Source organism: Panthera leo, chromosome D3 (genome assembly GCF_018350215.1).
Source record: "Panthera leo isolate Ple1 chromosome D3, P.leo_Ple1_pat1.1, whole genome shotgun sequence".
Classification (NCBI taxonomy): Eukaryota; Metazoa; Chordata; class Mammalia; order Carnivora; family Felidae; genus Panthera; species Panthera leo.
Genome location: NC_056690.1, coordinates 16513001 through 16533439, shown reverse-complemented (window position 1 = coordinate 16533439; position 20439 = coordinate 16513001). Strand labels below are relative to the sequence as shown.

At 42.2% G+C, this 20439-nt stretch overlaps 1 protein-coding gene across 1 annotated transcript; it reads left to right on the top strand.

Moving 5' to 3' along the window:
* The first annotated feature begins 1495 nt into the window (after positions 1-1495).
* On the top strand, positions 1496-19426 carry COQ5 (coenzyme Q5, methyltransferase). The gene is made up of 7 exons (XM_042911134.1): positions 1496-1736; positions 6030-6179; positions 10276-10497; positions 14987-15093; positions 17615-17703; positions 18469-18580; positions 18661-19426. Exons 1-7 carry the CDS (start codon positions 1535-1537, stop codon positions 18760-18762), a joined length of 984 nt encoding a protein of 327 aa, XP_042767068.1. The 5' UTR covers positions 1496-1534; the 3' UTR covers positions 18763-19426.
* The last annotated feature ends 1013 nt before the right edge of the window (positions 19427-20439 follow it).

The window sequence follows — 20439 nt, the reverse complement described above, 5'->3', positions numbered from 1 at the left end:
GCATGGAAGGATGAGTGGAATTTCAGCAGTCATATATGAACAAATAAATAGACAAAATTCTGGAATTCCCCTAATTGGATCCTTTTTGGCTCCTTATTTATCATCACACGTGATACAAAACATTAGTAAGTACTGTATATATAAATCAATCAATTTCTTGAAATTAAGTTTTAACTGAAATTAAGAAAATTAGGTACTGATCTCATATTTTTAAATTTCCTTAAAATGCTTGTCTTGCTTCACTCTTTGCAGTTTTTTCCCCACAAATCATATTGAAATGAGAGAACAGGTACATAATGTTGGTCTGAAAACTTACTTTGATGTCTAGAAGGAACAGTCCCAAATCCTGAGCTCCATCCTTATATATGACTACATAAGGAAGATATACTACGGTTCCTTGATGAATTTTTATTTCCTTTAACAACAATGTGAGAACTCTGATTACATGGATGAATCATTCCTTCTATCACTCTTAAAAATAAAAGAGAGGGAAAGAGGAAAAGCCTGTGCAGTTCTTCCAAAAGAAAGCAGTGGGTGTCCATCTGTCAAGCTACACATTAAACCAGGAAGAGATTTTTCATTTTCAAAATAGTTTCTTAGGGTCCTTGGCGCTTTCTCCTTGTGAAATATTTACAGGAAACATACATTTAAAAAGAGAATCAAAGCAGAAACATATAGAAATCCAAGCAAAACTCACCACCTCCATCCTCTTTTGAGCAAGATGGTCTACATTACCCTTTCCATAAAAAAAGAACAGGAAAATCTGGGGTTGAAGTAAACATCCATGCTCTGCCAGTTGGTGCTAAAAATGTAGCTTTGTGACAGCAGAAGAGGGAGGGTGAGTGGTGATTGTGTCTGCCTCGCTAAACAGTCACCAGAGCTTTCCTTCCCATTTATGAACTTCTTAAGTTCAAAAAATGGAATGACCAAAGAACAGCCTTTCATATGTTTATTTTTCAGAGTAGTCTAGCATATGTTTCTCAAGAAAGGTCTGCGAATTCTTTGCATCAGAATCATCAGAGAAGCTTGTTCAATAAAGATTCCCAATACCCATCCCAGATTTACGGATTCAAAATCTCTGGTATTGGGGGCCCAGGAATCTGCATTTTAAGCATCAAACCAGGTGATTCTTAGGCACATCAAAGTTTTAGAGAATTGACCTTGTAAGCTACTTGGAAACCACACCGTATCTCAATTTCCTCCTTCTGCATCAGAAAACCAGAGTTACTGTGTATCTTGTGAGTTAGCATTCACACTACTGGTCGACAAGATTCAGAGACATGGCCGCTGAGACGCGACTGGGGGCTCTTCCTAAGGTCCCTTCATTTCTGGTAAATTCTATATTCAACGTGGGAAGAAAGAAAAAGGATTTCGGGTGCTCAAAGACTAGCCTCTGGATCCCAGAGATCATGCATAGCTCTCTAGTAAAGGGTTTCAGGGCGCGTTCGATCACTACTGTCTCCTACCGGCCGCCGTCGACCCTCTAGTGATGCAACATGACGTACGGTCCGGCTGCTGTCACCCTACTGCCAAGATGGCGGCCCCCAGGAGCTGCGCTCTCTGGAGCTATTGCGGTCGTAGGTGGTCGCGGCTGATGCGGTGCTGCGAGCTCCCCGGGATTCGTAGCTCCTGGCCTGGGGGTCCGCTGGGTGCGCGGCAATTATCCCAAGAGAAGCAGGCAACGGAAACACACTTCGGATTTGAGACTGTGTCGGAGGAAGAGAAGGGGGGCAAAGGTGAAAGGGGCGAGAGGGCGGATGGAGGGATCTATCTGCGATCTAGTTTCTTCTGCTCAGCTAGGAGTTGGTTTTACGTCCTGTTGACCCGTATGCCGTGGCCTGTGCAGTCCTGACCTTCAAGGAGTCACCTCAGCCTGACTCCTCAGAGCTTAGATGCCTCCTCTTATTGAACACAATAATTCTCACTAAATCCCATCAGTTGGATGTTTGTGATGTGCCAGGCACCATGCAGATATTATTTCCACTTCTCATTTCAACCTCCCGACAGTGGGTATTGTTATGCCCAAGTTACACATGAGGAAACTGAGACTTAAAGATCAAACAACAATTTGCCCAATTTAACATGGTGGAACCAGCATTACAACTCAGTTTGGTGTGACCACACAGCTCATGTTTTTCACCTCTTGCTAAAGGGATGGACCATTTTTTCTGGAAAGGAAGAAGGAAACTAACTTCTCTGGGCCTCAGCTTCCAAGTTTTATATGTAGGAATAATGGTAACCTTTCTCTTAGAGTTATAATAAGGATTAGATTACTTCATAAGTTAAAGTATTTTGAACAACGCCTAGCACTTCATAACTGCTAGATAAAGGTTAGGTATTGTTGAGCACTTTCTTTGTGTCCATTGTGCTATAGGCATGGGAAAGGAAAAGAACTATTTTAAAACTCCCATCTGTACCACTTATAATGGGGAAGGTATTGTGCCCATTTTACAGATGGGTATGGTGAGGCTCTGAGAGTTTCCTTCACTTGGCCTATGGTCACCCAGGAAATAAAGAGAAAGAATTCACAATGGAATGTCCCATCCTTCTAAAGACCACTTCGTTGTCTTACCTCTCACCTCCGCCTTACTAAATACATAGCTTTACTGTAGTAACTCTTTGAATATTTATTTTAAATTAACATTTATTTCATAGAACTGTGAATCCCCAGAAAGCTAGTACAGTGGCTCATTCATGAAACAGAGATGTTAAGTCACTTGCCCAAGGTTCTGCTAATAAGTGGCAAAATTGGGGACTTGAATTCAGGTGGGTTGCTTCCAAAATGATAATGCCTAACCTCTGTATTGTACTTTACAACATATAAACAACATCTCACACAATGACAAGCAAGGAAGAAATTACCCACTGAGCTAAATCTAGATCTCCCACCTTGGGAGCCAACATTGAAGTGCAGGCAGTCTTCCTCTTGCACACTATTGCAGGACTATAAAAATGGCCATGCACGCTGAAATCATGTACAATGATCTTAATTATCAATGAGAAAAATTGCAACTGTTCCATGACCTCTAAAAATTATTGAACATCAGGGTCACCTGGCTGGCTCAGTTGGTGGAGCATGTGACTCTTGACCTCAGGGTCACGAGGGCATAGAGCTTACTTAAAAAAAAAAATTGTTGGGGCGCCTGGGTGGCTGAGTCTGTTGAGCGTCTGACTTTAGCTCAGGTCATGATCTCACAGTTCGTGAGTTCGTGCCCCGCATCAGGCTCTGTGCTGACCGCTTGCTCAGAGCCTGGAGCCTGCTTCAGATTCTGTGTCTCCTTCTCTCTCTCTGCCCCTCTCCCGCTCACGCTTTGTCTCACTCTGTTTCTCAAAAATAAATATATGTAAAAAAAATTTTTTTTTAATTATTGAACATCAAAAACTTCCTCACTGTTAATTATAAATGTATAGGGCCAATGAAACAAATAGTAAAGTCAATATTTACTCAGCACACTATAATTTAAAATTAGGTTTAATTTGTTTTTATTCTTTTTTTTTTTTTAAGTGGGCTACACACCCAACCTGGGGCTTGAACACACAACCCTGAGATAAAGAGTCAGATGCTCTACTGACTGAGCCAGCCAAATGCCCCCAGATTAGGTTTAATTTTAACTTATTTAATGTAGGGGCGCCTGGGTGGCTCAGTGGGTTGAGCATCCGACTTTGGCTCAGGTCATGATCTCACGGTTTGTGAACTTGAGCGTCATGTCGGGCTCTGTGCGGACAGCTCAGAACCTGGAGCCTGCTTTGCATTCTGTGTCTCCCTTGCTCTCTAACCCTCCCCTGCTCACACTCTCTCTCTCAAAAATAAATAAACATTTAAAAATATTATAAAGATGTAACACATAAAAAAATCTTTATTAGTTAGGATTTTCAAATTTTAAATTTTTCAATTGAGTTAAAATTCTAATAAAATTAGAAACATTAAGCTGTTTTATTCCTTCATAAAAAAATGAATGAAGAGTAGTTTGAACAGTGTTTGCTACCTTCTGGTCATGTATTTACAATAGGGAGCAAGCATCTTCTCTATGCCTTGGCAAATTGCCATACTCCTTTCTAAGTTTCAATCAGCTTGTAACATTTTATCTTTTCACTTTCAAGGGTCATGAAATATCTCCAGGAATTCCTTTAGTGTGAGATTTTTTCACTGGCATCATTTCCTCTGGGACATCTTCAACCTTTTGTCACAACCACATCCTCATTTATGTCCATAAGTTCATCTTCACAAAGTTTTTCCAGCTGCGTAGCTAGAGTCTCTCGAGTATCAACGTTGTCAGCTGTTTCTCCTATAATCCCATGGACATTTCACTTCCAGTATTACCACTTTTCACTTCTTTGCGGTGCTTTCATTTTCGTTGGCCAATTTCCTCTTTTTTTTTAATATCTTTTTAACATTTATTCATTTTTGAGAGACAGAGAGAGACAGAGCATGAGCGGGGGTGGGGCAGAGAGAGAGGGAGACGCAGAACCTGAAGCAGGCTCCAGGCTCCCAGCTGTCAGCACAGAGCCCAACATGGGGCTCAGACTCAACAACAGTGAGATTAGACCTGAGTTGAAGTCAGACGCTTAACTGACTGAGCCATGCAGGCGCCCCGGCCAATTTCCTCTTTGAATTACCTAGTTTTGTAAAATGCCGCATGTGTTTACAACTGAGAGATAAGGAGGTAACACAACTACATGCTTTGCTGTCTGTGTGTGAACTGAATGACTGATGTGCAGTGACCTAGCAACCACAAACTTAGAGAAGTGACATGATTGGTTACTGATCGTGATATGTCTGTTATTTACAGATTGATTTATGAACTGAAGAACTACCAGCAGAGTTTGCACTGTATGCAATTACTAACAGTTTATATACCATTGGAACTGAATGATGTTGCTGGGGGACTGATGTTATTTAACTAAGCCACCATAACTGAAATTCATGTATATCAGAACCATGCAAAGCAAAAATTGCTTATACTCAGGGGGTTGAGCCTTAGTGTCCCTCAATACCCCAAAAGATGTTCAAAAGAAAAAAGCAAGCTTGGAGATCCTGGGGTTGAGAAAGGCACTCAAGATGGAGTTAAAGGAGGAGCTCTGTAGTGTGCTGATTCAGCAGAGGACAGTGATGGTTTGGATCTATGCCACACATTTCATCTGAAACTCAAAGCGTCTCTCCTTCATTACCTAATTTAGCCTTATGGCAGGGTGATAGGGAGCTGACACTGAGTTTTTCATCTTATGGGCAGAGAAACAGGTGTAAAGCAGTTAAATGTAGCCTGTGCCTTAAAGTGTTTTGGATAGTAAATTCCTTTTCCAGTTAGCTCAGATTCCACATTCGCCCTTGATCCTATTAGATTAATGAGAAAATTTAGGAGGGCCCTCTGCAGTGTGGCTTGGCCCTAAATTGTACCTGTTGTTTTTCTCTGTGATCCCAGCAGAGATGAACTGAGACCTTCCCATCTATTAGCCATGTCTTTCCAATGGTTTTGTTGTTTTTCTACTATAATAACCATTAGAAAAATTCCATACCCCCCCCCCCCATCCTCTAAGAACTGGAAACCTATTTAGTACCAAGTAGGTGTGTGGCATTATTGAGGCATTGGTCCTAGATAAAGGTAACTAAGACAGCAGAAAAGAAGTTGGTTTCCTACCTAGAATAATTTAAGCCTTTTTAAAAAGAGGTTAAGGGGTAGATTGAGGGGGGCACCTGGGTGGCTCAGTTTGTTGAGCGTCTGAATTCGGCTCAAGATTCGATGATCTTGCGGTTTGTGAGTTCGAGCCCCACATTGGGCTTGCTGCTGTCAGCACAGAGCCCACTTCGGATTTTCTGTCTCCCTCTTTCTGCACCCGCTGCACTCTCTCAAAAATAAATAAACATTAAAAAAAGGGGGGGGTGGTAGATTTGGGCATCAAGCATTATAGCTTAATTTCAACAAAGACAGGCAACTTCAGGGGAGAAAAGCTTCATCCTCTTTCATTTAGGACTTCCCCAAGTTAATCGTGTTAATAGCACAATTAATTGTGTTGTATTTCTCCTATGTCAGTCTATCATGTGTTTGAAAGTGTGGCCAAGAAGTATGATGTGATGAATGATATGATGAGCCTTGGTATCCACCGTATTTGGAAGGATTTGCTGCTCTGGAAGATGCGCCCGTTTCCTGGGACCCAGCTGCTCGATGTTGCTGGAGGCACAGGTAATGTCCAGTTGAGAATCCTTGAGTATCCTGAGCATTATTTTACGGAAGTTAGTGTTTCTTGTTGGAATGAGCTAGCTTAACTACCATTAGGCTGAAGATGGTAATTGAAAATCAATATACTTCTTTCTTTAAATTTTTTTAATGTTTATTTATTTTGAGAGAGAGAGAGACAGTGTGCATCGGGGAGGGGCAGAGAGAGGAGAGAGAGTGGGGGAGGGGCACAGAGAGAGGAGAGAGAGAATCCACACCACTGTCAGCACAGAGCCTGATGTGGGGCTCAAATTCATGAAACTGTGAGATCATTAATTGAGTCTAGATCAAGAGTTGGATGCTTAGCCCACTGAGCCACTTAGGCACCCCCAAAATCAATATACTTCTAAGAAACGTTTAACTAAATATCACTCAAAAGCACAAAATATCAACTTTATGCCTATCATTTTTCTAAAATGCACAGGTTACAAAGTAAATAGATTACTTTTTACTCCAGCAACATCTCACCCTCTACTTGACCATTTTCTTTTCTTTTTTTATTTATTTTTGAGAGAGAGAGAGCACGAGCAGGGCAAGTGGCATAGAGATAGGGAGACACAGAATCTGAAGCAGACTGCAAGCTCCAGGCTGTGAGCTGTCAGCACAGAGCCCGATGTGCGGCTCGAACTCACAAGCTGTGAGATCACGACCTCAGCCAAAGTCGGATGCTTGACCGACTGAGCCACCCAGGCACCCGACCATTTTATTTTCTGTTTAACCTTTAATCCACTTTCCCTTTTTCTTTGGGGGGGATGCCTTTTACAATATTCCATAAGCTCTCTAGACAACCTTTTCTGCTCAATCCACTATCACATCAGAAATCAAAATCTCAATTGTGTTTTGTTTTTTTTGAGCAGCAGGCAAAAGTTTATTAGAATATAAGATTAGAAAGAATTGTAGGAAAACTCTCTTTACAGACAGGGGACGTTTGAAAGTGAATGCCCCAAAAGCTCAATTGTTTATATGTGGTTCTTTGTTACTTGGTGCACACTAGGCATTTGGGGAGAAAATGTCACGGGTTTCTAAAATGCATCTTGGGATGTTATCAAATGGTTAATTTACATGTTAAATTACATTAGAATAATGTGTCATACAATGTAATAATGTCATAATCTATACCAATTGAATAATATGGAATAACAAATTACAGAACAGTCTCCATGTGTGAAACATGTTTATGTCTGGTCCTCTCCTCAATGGAAGCTCAGAAAGCAGTAAGACACCTTGTTCAGTGGAAGACAATTTAACAGAATCTATTACAATTTAGAATCTTTAGGGGCTCCTGGGTGGCTCAGTTGGTTAAGCATCTGACTTGTGGTTTCAGCTCAGGTCATGATCTCAAGCCTTATGAGATCCAGCTCTTCATCAGGCTCCACGCTGATAGTGCGGAGCCTACTTGGGATTCTTTCTCTCCCTCTCCCCCTGTTCCCTGCTCCTGTGCGCTCTCTTTCTCAAAAATAAATAAAACTTTTTTAAAAATCTAGAATCTTTATAGTCTAGGATCCTACAATTCCAATTCTCCATGTGTAGTCTAAAAAAAAGAAAAAAATAACTTGCACAAAGATACAGATATAGAAAGGGTTCAGTCAGGGGCGCCTGGGTGGCGCAGTCGGTTAAGCGTCCGACTTCAGCCAGGTCACGATCTTGCGGTCCGTGAGTTCGAGCCCCGCGTCAGGCTCTGGGCTGATGGCTCAGAGCCTGGAGCCTGTTTCCAATTCTGTGTCTCCCTCTCTCTCTGCCCTTCCCCCGTTCATGCTCTGTCTCTCTCTGTCCCAAAAAATAAATAAAAAACGTTGAAAAATAAAATTTAAAAAAGAAAGGGTTCAGTCAGAGCTGCTTACATCTGTGGCTTAACCCGTAACATTACTGCATACTGGCAACTGCCCATTTAGAAAATGTAATTAGAAGGTAATCCCATATATTAAAAAAGACATTTTAAAAATATATAGCTACAAATATGCTCACTGCATCATTTTTAGTAGTAGTGAAAAATTGGAAGTAACCTATTTCTGCCTCAGTAAAGAAATTGTTTTAAATTAAGATACATCCCTTCTACGAAATATTATGTAGCTATTTAAATGGATGCTATAAATACTGGTGGAAAGTTCTCAAGGACATATTCAGTGGGAAGAGAAAGAAAACAAGTTGTGTAACTATGTGTAGAATATCCCTGTGTAGGTTTTAAGTTGTTTTATAGGAGTACGTATAAAGTACTTAAATATATAGAAAAGTGACCAGAGAATGCCTAATTTGTTGCAGAGACTGGAAAAACTTAAGAAGATATATTTCTTGCAAATAGTGTAAGGATAACAAAGACAACTTTGTAACAAAGGAAATGCGATCCTAGAAAGCACTGTTTTGGCCCAAACAGTATTTACCTGGTCACGATAACATAAACACTTTTGATTTTCAGCTTTTAGACTCTAACCAACAAAGCAGAGGAGACATAATTATAGCGGTAGAACAATGTATGTTATCAGTCATGACGGCATTAAACTTCACACAATAGAAGGCTGAAGGGGTTCAAGAGGTACCATCTGTAGCTGATGAGATAGAAATAAAATATTAATTAGTCTGTTAATCTAGTTTACAAAGGGATCTGTGAGGAACTATGAAATGTGATACAAATATATTGGGAAGATGGAGGCAACCAGAGAAGAGGGGCGGGGTATCATTATAAGCACGGTAAGTAAAGAGCTGGAACCAACAGAAGGAACAGCTGAAAGAGTTGAGAAAGATGGTCTCTAGGGAGCTGAACTGGGCATGGGAAGTGGTAGGGCAGGGAACCATTGCTGGTAACTATACCCTTATGTTGCTTTCCTAACAATTATTAGAGACTAGAAGGGCTTCACACTAAGCACTTGACACTGGTTGTGTCTGGAGAGGGTATGGAGAAAGAATGGAACTTTTATGTTTTCTTCTAAATATTTAGATGAGTCTTTTGTAGTGAGAACGTATCCATGCATTACTTATGCTATTTTTTTTTAAGTTTTGTTTTTTGTTTTTCTTTAAGTAGGCTCGATGCCCAGCGTGGAACCCAGTGGGGGGCTTGAACTCACGATGCTGAGATCAAGACCTGAGCTAAAATCAAGAGTTGGATGCTCAACCAACTGAGCCACCCAGGCGCCTTAAAAGGTTTTTAAGAATATTAGAAGTTAACAGGGAACCTGGCTGGTTCAGTTGATAGAACATGCAACTCTTTTTTTCTCAATTTTTTATTTTAGAGAGAGAGAGAGTGAGAGAGCACAAGCAGGGGAGGGGCAGGGGGAGAGAGAGAGAGAGAGAGAGAGAGAGAGAGAGAGAGAGAGAGAGAATCCTAAGCAGCCTCCACACTCAGCGCAGAACCCGACTCGGGACTCAATCCCACGACCCTGGGATCATGACCTAAGCCAAAATCAAGAGTTGGATGTTCAACAACTGAGCCACCCAGGTGTCCCAAGTGTCTGACTCTTGATTTCAGCCCAGGTCATGATCTCACGGTTCATGGGATGGACATGTCGAGCTTTGCGCTGACAGCACGGAACCTGCTTGGGTCTCTCTCTCTCTCTCTCTCTCTCTCTCTCTCTCTCTCTCTGCCCCTCTGCCACTCCTGCGTATGTGTGTGCTCTCTCTCTCAAAATAAATAAAATAAACATTAAAAAATAAAATGAAATCTTAAAAAATATATTAGAAGGGACACCTGGGTGGCTCAGTTGGTTAAGCATCCAGCTAACTCTTGGTTCCAGTTCAGGTCAAGTTCTCACAGTTTGTGGGTTCGAGCCCCATGTCAGGCTCTGCGCTGGCAGCACAGAGCCTGCTTGGGATCCTCTCTCTCCCCCCTCCCCTGTTTGTGCTTGCTTTTTCTCTCTCTCAAAATTAAATAAGCTTTAAATATATATATATATATATATATATATGAAGTTTTTAAAAATTGATGTTAGTAGTTACTATATAAATGAAGAGAAATTTCAATTTTTGTACACTCCTCAAATCTTGTCCCTTTGTATCTCTGTTTGGGTTTTGGAAATGCTGGGGTTTTGTTTGTATTTGTGTTTGCATCTTTCCTCCTGTTGGCTTTCCACAGGTGACATTGCATTCCGGTTCCTTAATTATGTTCAGGCACAGCATAAGGGAAAGCAGAAGAGGCAGTTACGGGCCCAGCAAAATTTATCCTGGGAAGAAATTGCCAAAAAGTACCAAAATGAAGAGGACCCCTTGGGCGGTTCCCGGGTTGTGGTCTGTGACATCAACAAGGAGATGCTAAAGATTGGAAAGCAGAAAGCCCATGCTCGGGGATACAAAGCTGGTAAGTCAGTCCTACAGAAAGTAGACACTACAGAAATATTTGTGTCCTTTTTGTTTTTTGGGTTTTTTTTAACATTTATTTTTGAGGGGCGCCTGGGTGGCTCAGTCGGTTAAGCGTCTAACTTCAGCTCAGGTCACGATCTCGCAGTCCGTGAGTTCGAGCCCCGCGTCAGGCTCTGGGCTGATGGCTTAGAGCCTGGAGCCTGCTTCCGATTCTGTGTCTCCCTCTCTCTCTGCCCCTCCCCCGTTCATACTCTGTCTCTCTCTGTCTCAAAAATAAATAAACATTAAAAAAATTTAAAAAAAAACATTTATTTTTGAGAGACAGAAAGAGACAGAGCACGAGCAGAGGAGGGGCAGACAGAGAGGGAGACACAGAAACCAAGGTAAGCTCCAGGCTCTGAGCTGTCAGCACAGAGCCCAACGCAGGGCTGGAACCCACAAAGCAGGAGATTATGACCTGAGCTGAAGTCAGACACTTAACCAACTGAGTCAACCAGGCGCCCCATTTTTGTATGTTTATGAAATGAGATATATAAAATGTTGAAGAGCTTTATTTTTCAGCTTCCAAAAACGTACAGATAGGCAGGAATCAATGATAATTTGCATGAATCCAGTTTGTATGCTGTTATGTACATTATTTCAGCAACCCAGGGAGTTAGATTATCAGCCCCATGTGACTGAGCGGATAACCAAAGCCCAAAAGGTTGAAGTGTCCTACTCAAGTCACACAACTCTTAAATAGGCAGACCCCAATTTGGAGCTGAATCTTCTGATCTTAGCCCTTAGGCCCTGAGACAGTTTTGCTTTCAATTCCCGGCAACTCCCTGCTGACCCCAGTGTCCTGTTTTTGAGCCATATCATATCCCATCAGTACTCAAAGGGGTTGACAGATGTGGTAGCTGAGAAGGTGCTTTGCCCCTAAAGCAGAAACATGTCCTTCAGACACAAGGAGTGCAAGCAGCTGACAGCCTCCAGCTCTTACAACTTTTAGGCTCTGCCTCAGCTTCCAAGTTGGGCTCTTTTCTGGCAGGGTTCCAGAGCTCCCTATTGGCTTGGCTAAGGCTTTATCAGATCTGCACTGATCTGTAGGCTTTCTCTGCTCAGTCTTGCTTCCTCTTCCTTTTATCTTCCCTGGGTGTTCTCCCCTGCACTCCCCCTCCAAAACAAACAAACAAACAAAACATTTGCACTCCTCCATCATCTCAGCATGTTTCTTGCTTTTTTTTTTTTTTTTTTAATTATTTTATCAGCATCTCTTTTTCAGAGAACCCAGCTGATAGAGTTAAAGAAACACCCGTAAACAGTACTCTCAGCAGCAGACAGGAGAGTGACTGCGCATCTCTGGGAACCCACTGCAACCTGAAAATGGACAGTTTGTGCCCTGGCTTAAAGACCTAGATTTCACATTTCGCTTTCTGTTTGTTTTCATATTTTAAAATACTTTCCCCCAGTTTTTTCCAAGTAGAAGTAAGGATCCGGCAGCCACACCACCGTTTAGCTCACTTTTCACAGCTGCTGCACTGCCCTCTTCCCAGCTCGCCAAGCACTGCAGGCAGCCACTGTGTGAGACAGTGGGATAGGACAAAGAAAATAAAGTCCCTCAGGTCACCATCAGCGTTCCTGGCCTCCCCTTCCCCCACCAGGAGTGTCTATGGTTATTTTAGTTCAATTCTTCCTCCTCCTCCTCCTCCCACCCCCAGAACAAGCTGCCTAGACGAACAACCCACTTGGCCTACAAGATGAAGGGCTCTTTTGTTAACCATCAACGCTGATCAGAAAGCAGACAGTCCCTAGTGTTTTTAGACAAAGGCACTATGTTTCCTTACTCCTACTGAAAAACGTGTTTCCCTTCCCTCTGGTGCTTAGCCGTAAAGAATGGAGAACAACGAAAGAAATGATAGGCAGTGTTCCATTTCTGGATTCACCTCTTCCATACCATAGCTTGCCCTTCAGCCTCTCCCAACTGCCAAGACAAATCCACTGGCATAGGAATTACCAAGTGCTGCATAGGACAGTTTTTTATCTTTCCTCCTGGCTTTGTCAGTCTCCGATAATGATGTCTTTGTAAAAACTCTCATGCAAAAAGAGTTGAAACTAAGGAGGATCCTAGAAATTATTTTGTAATAGTAAAAGTTAATGTGAAAGGCATATTTATGTGTAGCGCTGTTTATTTGTATTTTATGTGGAGCACTTCTTCCCCAAATGTAAGCTCTGTGGGCTGGAGCTTTAAACAAATTATTTCATAGGTTATAAAAGTGGTATATTTAGGAGAACTTTTGGATTTTGGAAAAGTATTAAGAAGAAAGTAAATGTTACCTATAATTGCAAATCATTTTCATTTCCTTTTTATGAAATTAAAGCCTTCCTGTATATACAAATTTAGTATCCTGCCCTAATTCAGCATTGTATCATGAGATTTTTCTATGTCATTAAAAATTCCTTAAAATCATTATTTATTATATTCTCCTGTATGGATGTGAATCATGAAGATTTCACATAACCAATTTACATAACCAATAACCAACTGATCTTTCATTTTTTTTCTAGTGTTTTTGCACATTGCACAGCATTGTAACATCCATATTTGTAAATTTTTGCATGCGTTTGTTAATTTTTTTACCTTCTATATAACCTTGGACAATTGTTTAAACTCTTTACATTTCAATTACTTTATCTATAAAATGGAGAGAATAGGGACGCCTGGGTGGCTCAGTCAGTTAAGCGGCCGACTTCAGCCCAGGTCATGATCTCGCGGTTCGTAAGTTCAAGCCCTGCATCGAGCACTGTGCTAACAGCTTAGAGCCTGGAGCCTGCTTTGGATTCTGTGTCTCCCTCTCTCTCACCCTCTCATTCACTCACACTGTGTCTCTGTCTCTCTCAAAAATAAATAAACTTAAAAAAAATTTTTAAATAAAGAGAATAAAAACCACCTTATAGAAGGAGGTAATATACCATAGCTATTGAAAAACACAGTCTCTGGGATAAAACAACCTGAGTTCCAGTCCCTCCATATGACCTTGGGTAAGCTGCTTTAACCTTTCTGATACTCAGCTTTGCTCATCTAAAACGTGAGGATGATAATAAGAGCTATCCCATGGAGTTGGTATGAGAATGTGATAAGATAATGTATTTAAAGTGATAATACAGACCCTGCCACCAAGGGGTCGGAGCAGTTGCAATGATGATGATGATGATGATGTCATCAATGTCCTCCTCCTAAAAATCAAATAGCTGGGTCAAAGGGTATGCTTATTTTTATTTTATTTTTATTTTATTTTATTTATGCTTGTTAACTACTGCTAGTTTGCTTTCCAGGGAGGTTATTTTCATTTACTGTCCTCTACAGAGCTTTCCTTCTATATTGCATTTTATGTCTAATTCACTGCAAGTTGGGTAATACTAAAGCCAAATCAGTATCCTTAGAGGACATAGCCACCGTTATAGGGTTCCCTTGGGTGTTTTCTGAATTTGTGACCAGACTTGGGTCTTGACCCTTTAATTCTCCAATAGAACCAATATAACTAGGCTAAATTGTGTACTTAGAATACTTCCAATGACACTCTGATACTCTTATTTTTTTATTTTTTAAAATTATTTTTAACATTTTATTTATTTTCAAGAGAGAGACAGAATGTGAGTGGGGGAGGGGCAGAGAGAGAGGGAGACAGAATCCACGAAGCAGGCTCCAGGCTCTGAGCTGTCAGCACAGAGCCCAACCTGGGGCCCGAACCCATGAACTATGAGATCATGGCTTGAGCCAAAGTCAGACACTTAACCGACTAAGCCACCCAGGTGCCCTTTAAAAACATTTTTTTTTAATGTTTCATTTCCTCTGATACTCTTATTAACTCCACTTTACAGATGAGGAAACCAAGTCAAAGTAGTTTATTCAAGATTATATAGCTAATAAATGGTGAAGCTGGAGTTAGAACCCGGGCAGTCTAACCCCAGGACCCGGGATCTTAACCACGGTGCTTTACACAAAACATTTAGTTGGGTAAAGGTTGCTTGAGGGTGGGCATAACTAAGTATTCATCAGGTTTTACTCTGAGACCCTTGGGGAAAGAACTTCCTGCTGACTTCAAGAAATCCTCAGGGGGACAGGACACCTTGAAGACAGTGGCCAGGAACCCAGTGATGAAGGCAGGCGTGTGATGGTTGCTGATACCACATGTATGGTATTTGCCCAGCACCAAACTGTTCTCCATTTCTCCCACACCAACTAGGTAGGTGTCCAATGATTCAGTTCAATTCTGAGACTAATCCAGAGTTAGTCTCAGATTCCACAGATTTAGAGGCTCCGTACTATAAGACTCCCCCCACTTGAGAAGTCAGCCATCTAGGGGGTGTCCAGGCTGCCCATGATTCTGCCTGGCCGACTACACAAATTGGGGGGTTCCCATGATGCCCTCCTCAGGTTTGACAATTCACTGGGTGCAGAAGAGACAGCTACCCAGACTGAGACCAGAAATGATTTTCTCTTTCAGGACTTGCTTGGGTATTGGGAGATGCTGAAGAACTGCCCTTTGATGATGACAAGTTTGATGTTTACACTATTGCCTTTGGGATCCGGAATGTCACACACATTGATCAGGTATGAATGGCTGCATCCTCAGCTTGAGTGACTCTCACGATATTAGATCTCCTGGAATGGCCCCACGGAAAAGGAGGAAGGAGGGAGAGATTCTTCACTCGAACCGGCTCTTGAGTGGAATGACCATGTCAGGCTTAGGGGCTTCAATCCTTGAAGTTGCCAATTTTCCTACTCACAAAATTGAAAAAGACCAAGACCACAGAGCAGATCCTCATAGAAGCCTTTGTTGCTTGGGTTGGTATTCACATCTTTGAGCTGTCTGTCTTGCTCTGGCATTCCGTCTGTTTCCTCTCATTTGTGAAGTTGTCTGACTCTGAGTTTGCAGATCAGTGGCATTTCCAAGGCCAACACAGAAAAAGGCAAACACTATTTTGGCAGAAGGTAGCTAGAGTAATGGGTTCCTCTATAGGGAGAAGGGAACATTCAGCTTGTAATCTGACACAGCTTTTTGTTCTTCTTTTTAAGATTTTATTTTTAAGTAATTTGTTTGTTTATTTATTTTGAGAGAGGGAGAGACAGCATGAGTTGGGGAGGGGCAGAGAGGAAGAAGAGAATCCCAAGTAGCCTCCATACTGCCAGCGCAGAGCCTGATGCTGGGCTCAAACCCACAAACCATGAGATCATCACCTGAGCTGAAGTCAGACGCTTAACTGACTGAGCCACCCAGGCGCCCCTATATTTAAGTAATTTCTGCACCCAACTTGGGGCTCAAACTCAAAACCCTGAGATCAAGAGTCCCATGCTCCACTGACTGAGCCAGCCAGGCACCACCTGATGCAGTTCTTCTTTATTTCTACTTCAACATTCTATCCCAAAGCATTTGAAGGTAATAGGCAAGGTGCCACGTTTTGGTTCTATAATGGGGGCTCTAGTTATCTGGTTTCTCTGCTTTCGGTGGGACCTTTTTTTTTTTTTAATGTTTATTTATTTTTGAGAGAGAGAGACAGTGTGGGTGGGGGAAGGGCAGAGAGAGAGGAAGACACAGGCTCTCACCTGTCAGCACAGAGCCTGACACGGGGCTTGAACTCCCGAACCATAAGATCATGACCTGAGCTGAAGTTGGACTCTTAACCGACTGAGCCACTCAGCCACCTTGGTGGGACATCTTTATGATGCACTTCAGCTTGGTTTTTATGACCTGCTTGTGTATGTAGCCAGTTTATTATTTTAATTAAAAAAAATGTTTTTGAATAGGTTCAAAGTACAAAAAGGTGTATCAGTGAAAGTATGCCTCCTATCCATGTGTCCCAACCATTCAGTGCATCCTCTCCCTCCAGACAATCACCAATTTCTTGTGTCAATGTCTTTATTGGTTTTTTCTTTTTCTATACAAATATTAGCATGTGAAACATTTTGCTCATTGCTTTTTTTCCATTAAATATGTATCTTGGAGGGGCACCTGGGTGGTTCAGTCAGTTGAGTGTCCTACTTCAACTCGTGGTCATGATCTCGTGGTTCAGGAGTTCAAGCCCCGCATTGGGCTAGCTGATATCAGCACAGAGCCCACTTCGGATCCTCTGACCCCCTCTCTCACCCTCTCCTCCTCCCCTGCTCACATACACACATTCTCTCTCTTTCTCTCTCTCTCTCTCTCTTAAAAATAAACATTTATTTTATGCATATCCCAATAGATGCATTTCTATAAGATAGGTTCCTTGAAATAAAATTGCTAGATCAAAAAGGATATGCACTGTGATTTAAATAAGTAATTGTAGGGATGCCTGGCTGGCTCTGTTGGTAGAGCATGTAACCCTTGATCTCGGGGTTGTAAGTTTGAACCCCACGTTGGGCAGAGTTTACTTTTTTTTTTTTTTAATGTTTATTTTTGAGACAGAGAGCGCAGCAGAGGAGGGGTGGGGAGATACAGAGGATCCAAAGCAGGCTCTGTGCTGACAGCACCAAGCCCGATTCAAGACTTAAACCCATGAACCATGAGATCATGACCCGAGCTGAAGTAGGACACTGAACCAACTGAACCACCCGAACCACCCAGGTGCCCAAGAGTTTACTTTTAAAAATAAAGAAAAAAGGGGCGCCTGGGTGGCTCAGTCAGTTCAGCATCTGACTTTGGCTGAGGTCATAATCTCAAGGTCCGTGAGTTCGAGCCCCATGTCGGGCTGTGTGCCGACAGCTCAGAGGCTGGAGCCTGCTTCGGATTCTGTGTCTCCCTCTCTTTCTGCCCCTCCCCTGCTCATACTCTGTCTCTCTCAAAAATAAACAAACATTAAAAAATAAAGAAAAAAAATCCTGAAATAAGCTTTTAATAAATAATAATTGTGAAATTGGCCACCATGTGGTTATACCAGTCTGAATGCTCCAAGTAACCTTCTTTTCGTGCCTATAAAATTTAGAATAGTGTAGGGTTATCTCTGCTACTACAGCTTTCCAGCTAAGAATGCACAAGGGAGCTATGGGAAATGCTAACTTTTATAATGCCCACCGAAGCTCGAGCTGTCTTGGCCTCATGGAATTGAGTGAGTTCTGCTGAGGAGTATGTTCTCTTGTTCCTTGTCTTGCTCAGGCACTCCAGGAAGCCCATCGAGTCCTGAAGCCAGGAGGACGGTTTCTCTGTCTGGAGTTTAGCCAAGTGAACAATCCCCTCATTTCCAGGTTGGCACTGTTAACAGGGCTTTATTCTCATTGTCTAGCCAAGGGCTTCCCATCCCCAAATGGACAGAAAATAGCCAGTAAGCTAGAAGCATGAACCTCATAGTTCAGAGTCTCTAGGGGACACAGTGCCACCTCAGGTCAGCCAGTTCTAACGACAACACCTAAGCCAGAAGAATTTCAAAGGCTCAAGTTGGCCCACAGATGTATTTTGACTCATCAGTTTTTAAGAAATTGACTTAGATGTTCATATTTAAAAATCAGGAAGTTTTACATGAAAATTTCCAGCTTCAATTGAGAAATCAGATGTATGGCAACACTGAGAAAGCACTTATTCCCACATGGCAGTAGTCAGAGCTGAGTAGTGCTTGTCCCTTCTCCACTTTTTTTTAGATTTACTTATTTTGAGAGAGACAGAGCACAAGTGGGGAAAGGGCAGAGAGAGATGGGGACAGAGGATCCAAAGTGGGCTCCACGCTGATAGCAGAGAGCCCAATGCAGGGGCTCGAACCCATGAACCTGCGAGATCATGACCTGAGCCGAAGTCAGACACTCGACCAACTGAGCCACCCAGGCGCCCCATGCCTTCTCCACTTTTATGCTACTTCCTAATTGTACCTTGTTACTCCCTATTGGTCTTGCACCTGGCCCGCATCGCTTATTTCAGGTACTGACCCTACAAGGCATTTGGATTTATGACTCCAGGCCTAAAACTTCTTGCTTATCAGGGGTCATGTTCTAATCTTAATCTTTCATCCTTTTCTTTAGGCTTTATGATCTGTATAGCTTCCAGGTCATTCCTGTCCTGGGAGAAGTCATCGCAGGAGATTGGAAGTCCTACCAATACCTTGTAGAGAGTATCCGACAGTTCCCACCTCAGGTACAAAACCATAATTTTACAACAAAGGGCCTGGAGTTTAAATCCAGGTGATCCTTGCTGTATCTTTCTTTGTGTTTTAGGAGGAGTTCAAAGAGATGATAGAGGATGCGGGTTTTGAGAAAGTGACTTACGAAAGTCTCACGTCAGGCATTGTGGCCATTCATTCTGGCTTCAAACTGTAACTCCTTTGCTGTTCTGGAGTGTGTACCCGTCACATCCTGTCGAAAGCTTGGAAGTAAAGGAAGTGAGACCAGTAGCAGAACATCTCCTCTTAAGGAGGTGGGCCTTGGACTCATGTTCTGATGTGACCAATCTCCAAGTGGAAGAACCAGATTCCTGTCACTTTGTTGCAACTTTCATTGGGAGCTGCTTCAGGCCTTCTCCCAGAGGTATTTGGTCTATATTTTGTGCTCAACTCCTGCTAATTTTTCTTGGCCGTGCAGTGTGTAGTTGAGGTAAAACTTCTCATTTTTTAAGTGTATTTGTAGCTTCTCTGCTGGTGCTGCCTTCCAGAGGGATAATGAATCATTTGAATCCAATGATTATGTGAACTAGAAAATGTCCTAGCTGTACCTGAGTCAGCCTTCCAGCCTAGGACTAAGTCTGGGGCCAAAAACCAGGGCCCAAGTCAGAGGGCTAACAATCACAACTAGAATTATGAACTGAACCACTAAAGGAGTTTACAATTTGTGCACTATTTGTTATTTCTTCTTGGGGAGGGATCAGTGAGGGAAATACATTTTTGTCAACACTCACTCATTCCTCTTCCACCAAAAACGACTACTGTATCCTCAGTGCCTGTCATGAAGAAAACAATAAATCCTTGTTGAAAGAATAAATGTACCAGCCAACTCCTGCTTTTGTGTTTTATATGGAGAGCTTTTTTTTTTTTTTGAGAGAGAGAGGGCGCGCGCACAAGCAGGAGACCAGGAAGGGGAGGAGCAGGGAGAAAATCCCAAGCAGGTTCCACTCCCGGCATCAAGCCCAACATGGGGCTCAATCTCACAACCTTGAGATCTTGACCAGAGCCAAAATCAAGAGTTGGACACTTAACTGAGCCACCCAGGCACCCCTCGAGAGCTTCTTTATCAGAATACGTTTGAAGGGTTCTATAGCCAAAAAAATTATAAAAGTTTGAAAACTATCTAGCCTACCCACCCTCTCCGCCCCAGTACTAAGGGGCAGAGCTGGGCAGAGCACTCATCTCCTCAGTACAGTCTACTGTTTGATGTTAAAGCGAGGCCATAAATATTGCGAAGTGAATGAAGCTTATGGTTTTTAAGGGATTTTAGTAAGAAACTGCAGAAAGCAACCTGTGACTTGGCTGGCCATGTATTAATTGTGGTGAACTTAGTTCAACGGTATTTCAGAAGCCTTCAGGTATATGCTGCGTCTTGGTCCAGCACAGTGGGGGTCATTTATGTACCTTCACTCACAAGATCTTGCCCTGTCATTGAAAAGCTTTCAGGGGCACCTGGGTGGCTCAATCAGTTCAGCATTTCGGCTCAGGTCATGATCTCATGGTTCGTGAGATCAAGCCCCACGTTGGATTCCAAGCTGACAGTGTGGAGCCTGCTTGCGATTCTCTCTCTCTTCCCCTTCCCAGCTCACAAGTATACATTCTCTAATATTAAAAATAAATAAAGTTTTCAGACACACAGCTATCTATATACAACTATCTCAAAGAATAGCAAAAGAACATTTGACAAGCCTTAACCCTTAGATAAACTTTTAGCTTACATTTTCTTAGCCAGCTGGCCTTTGAAATTACAATTAACAAGCAGCAGACACTGGAAGGAATTTCATAAACCATCAGCCCAGTTCTATCTCCCTGGCAAAGTGGTTTTCTCACATCTGAA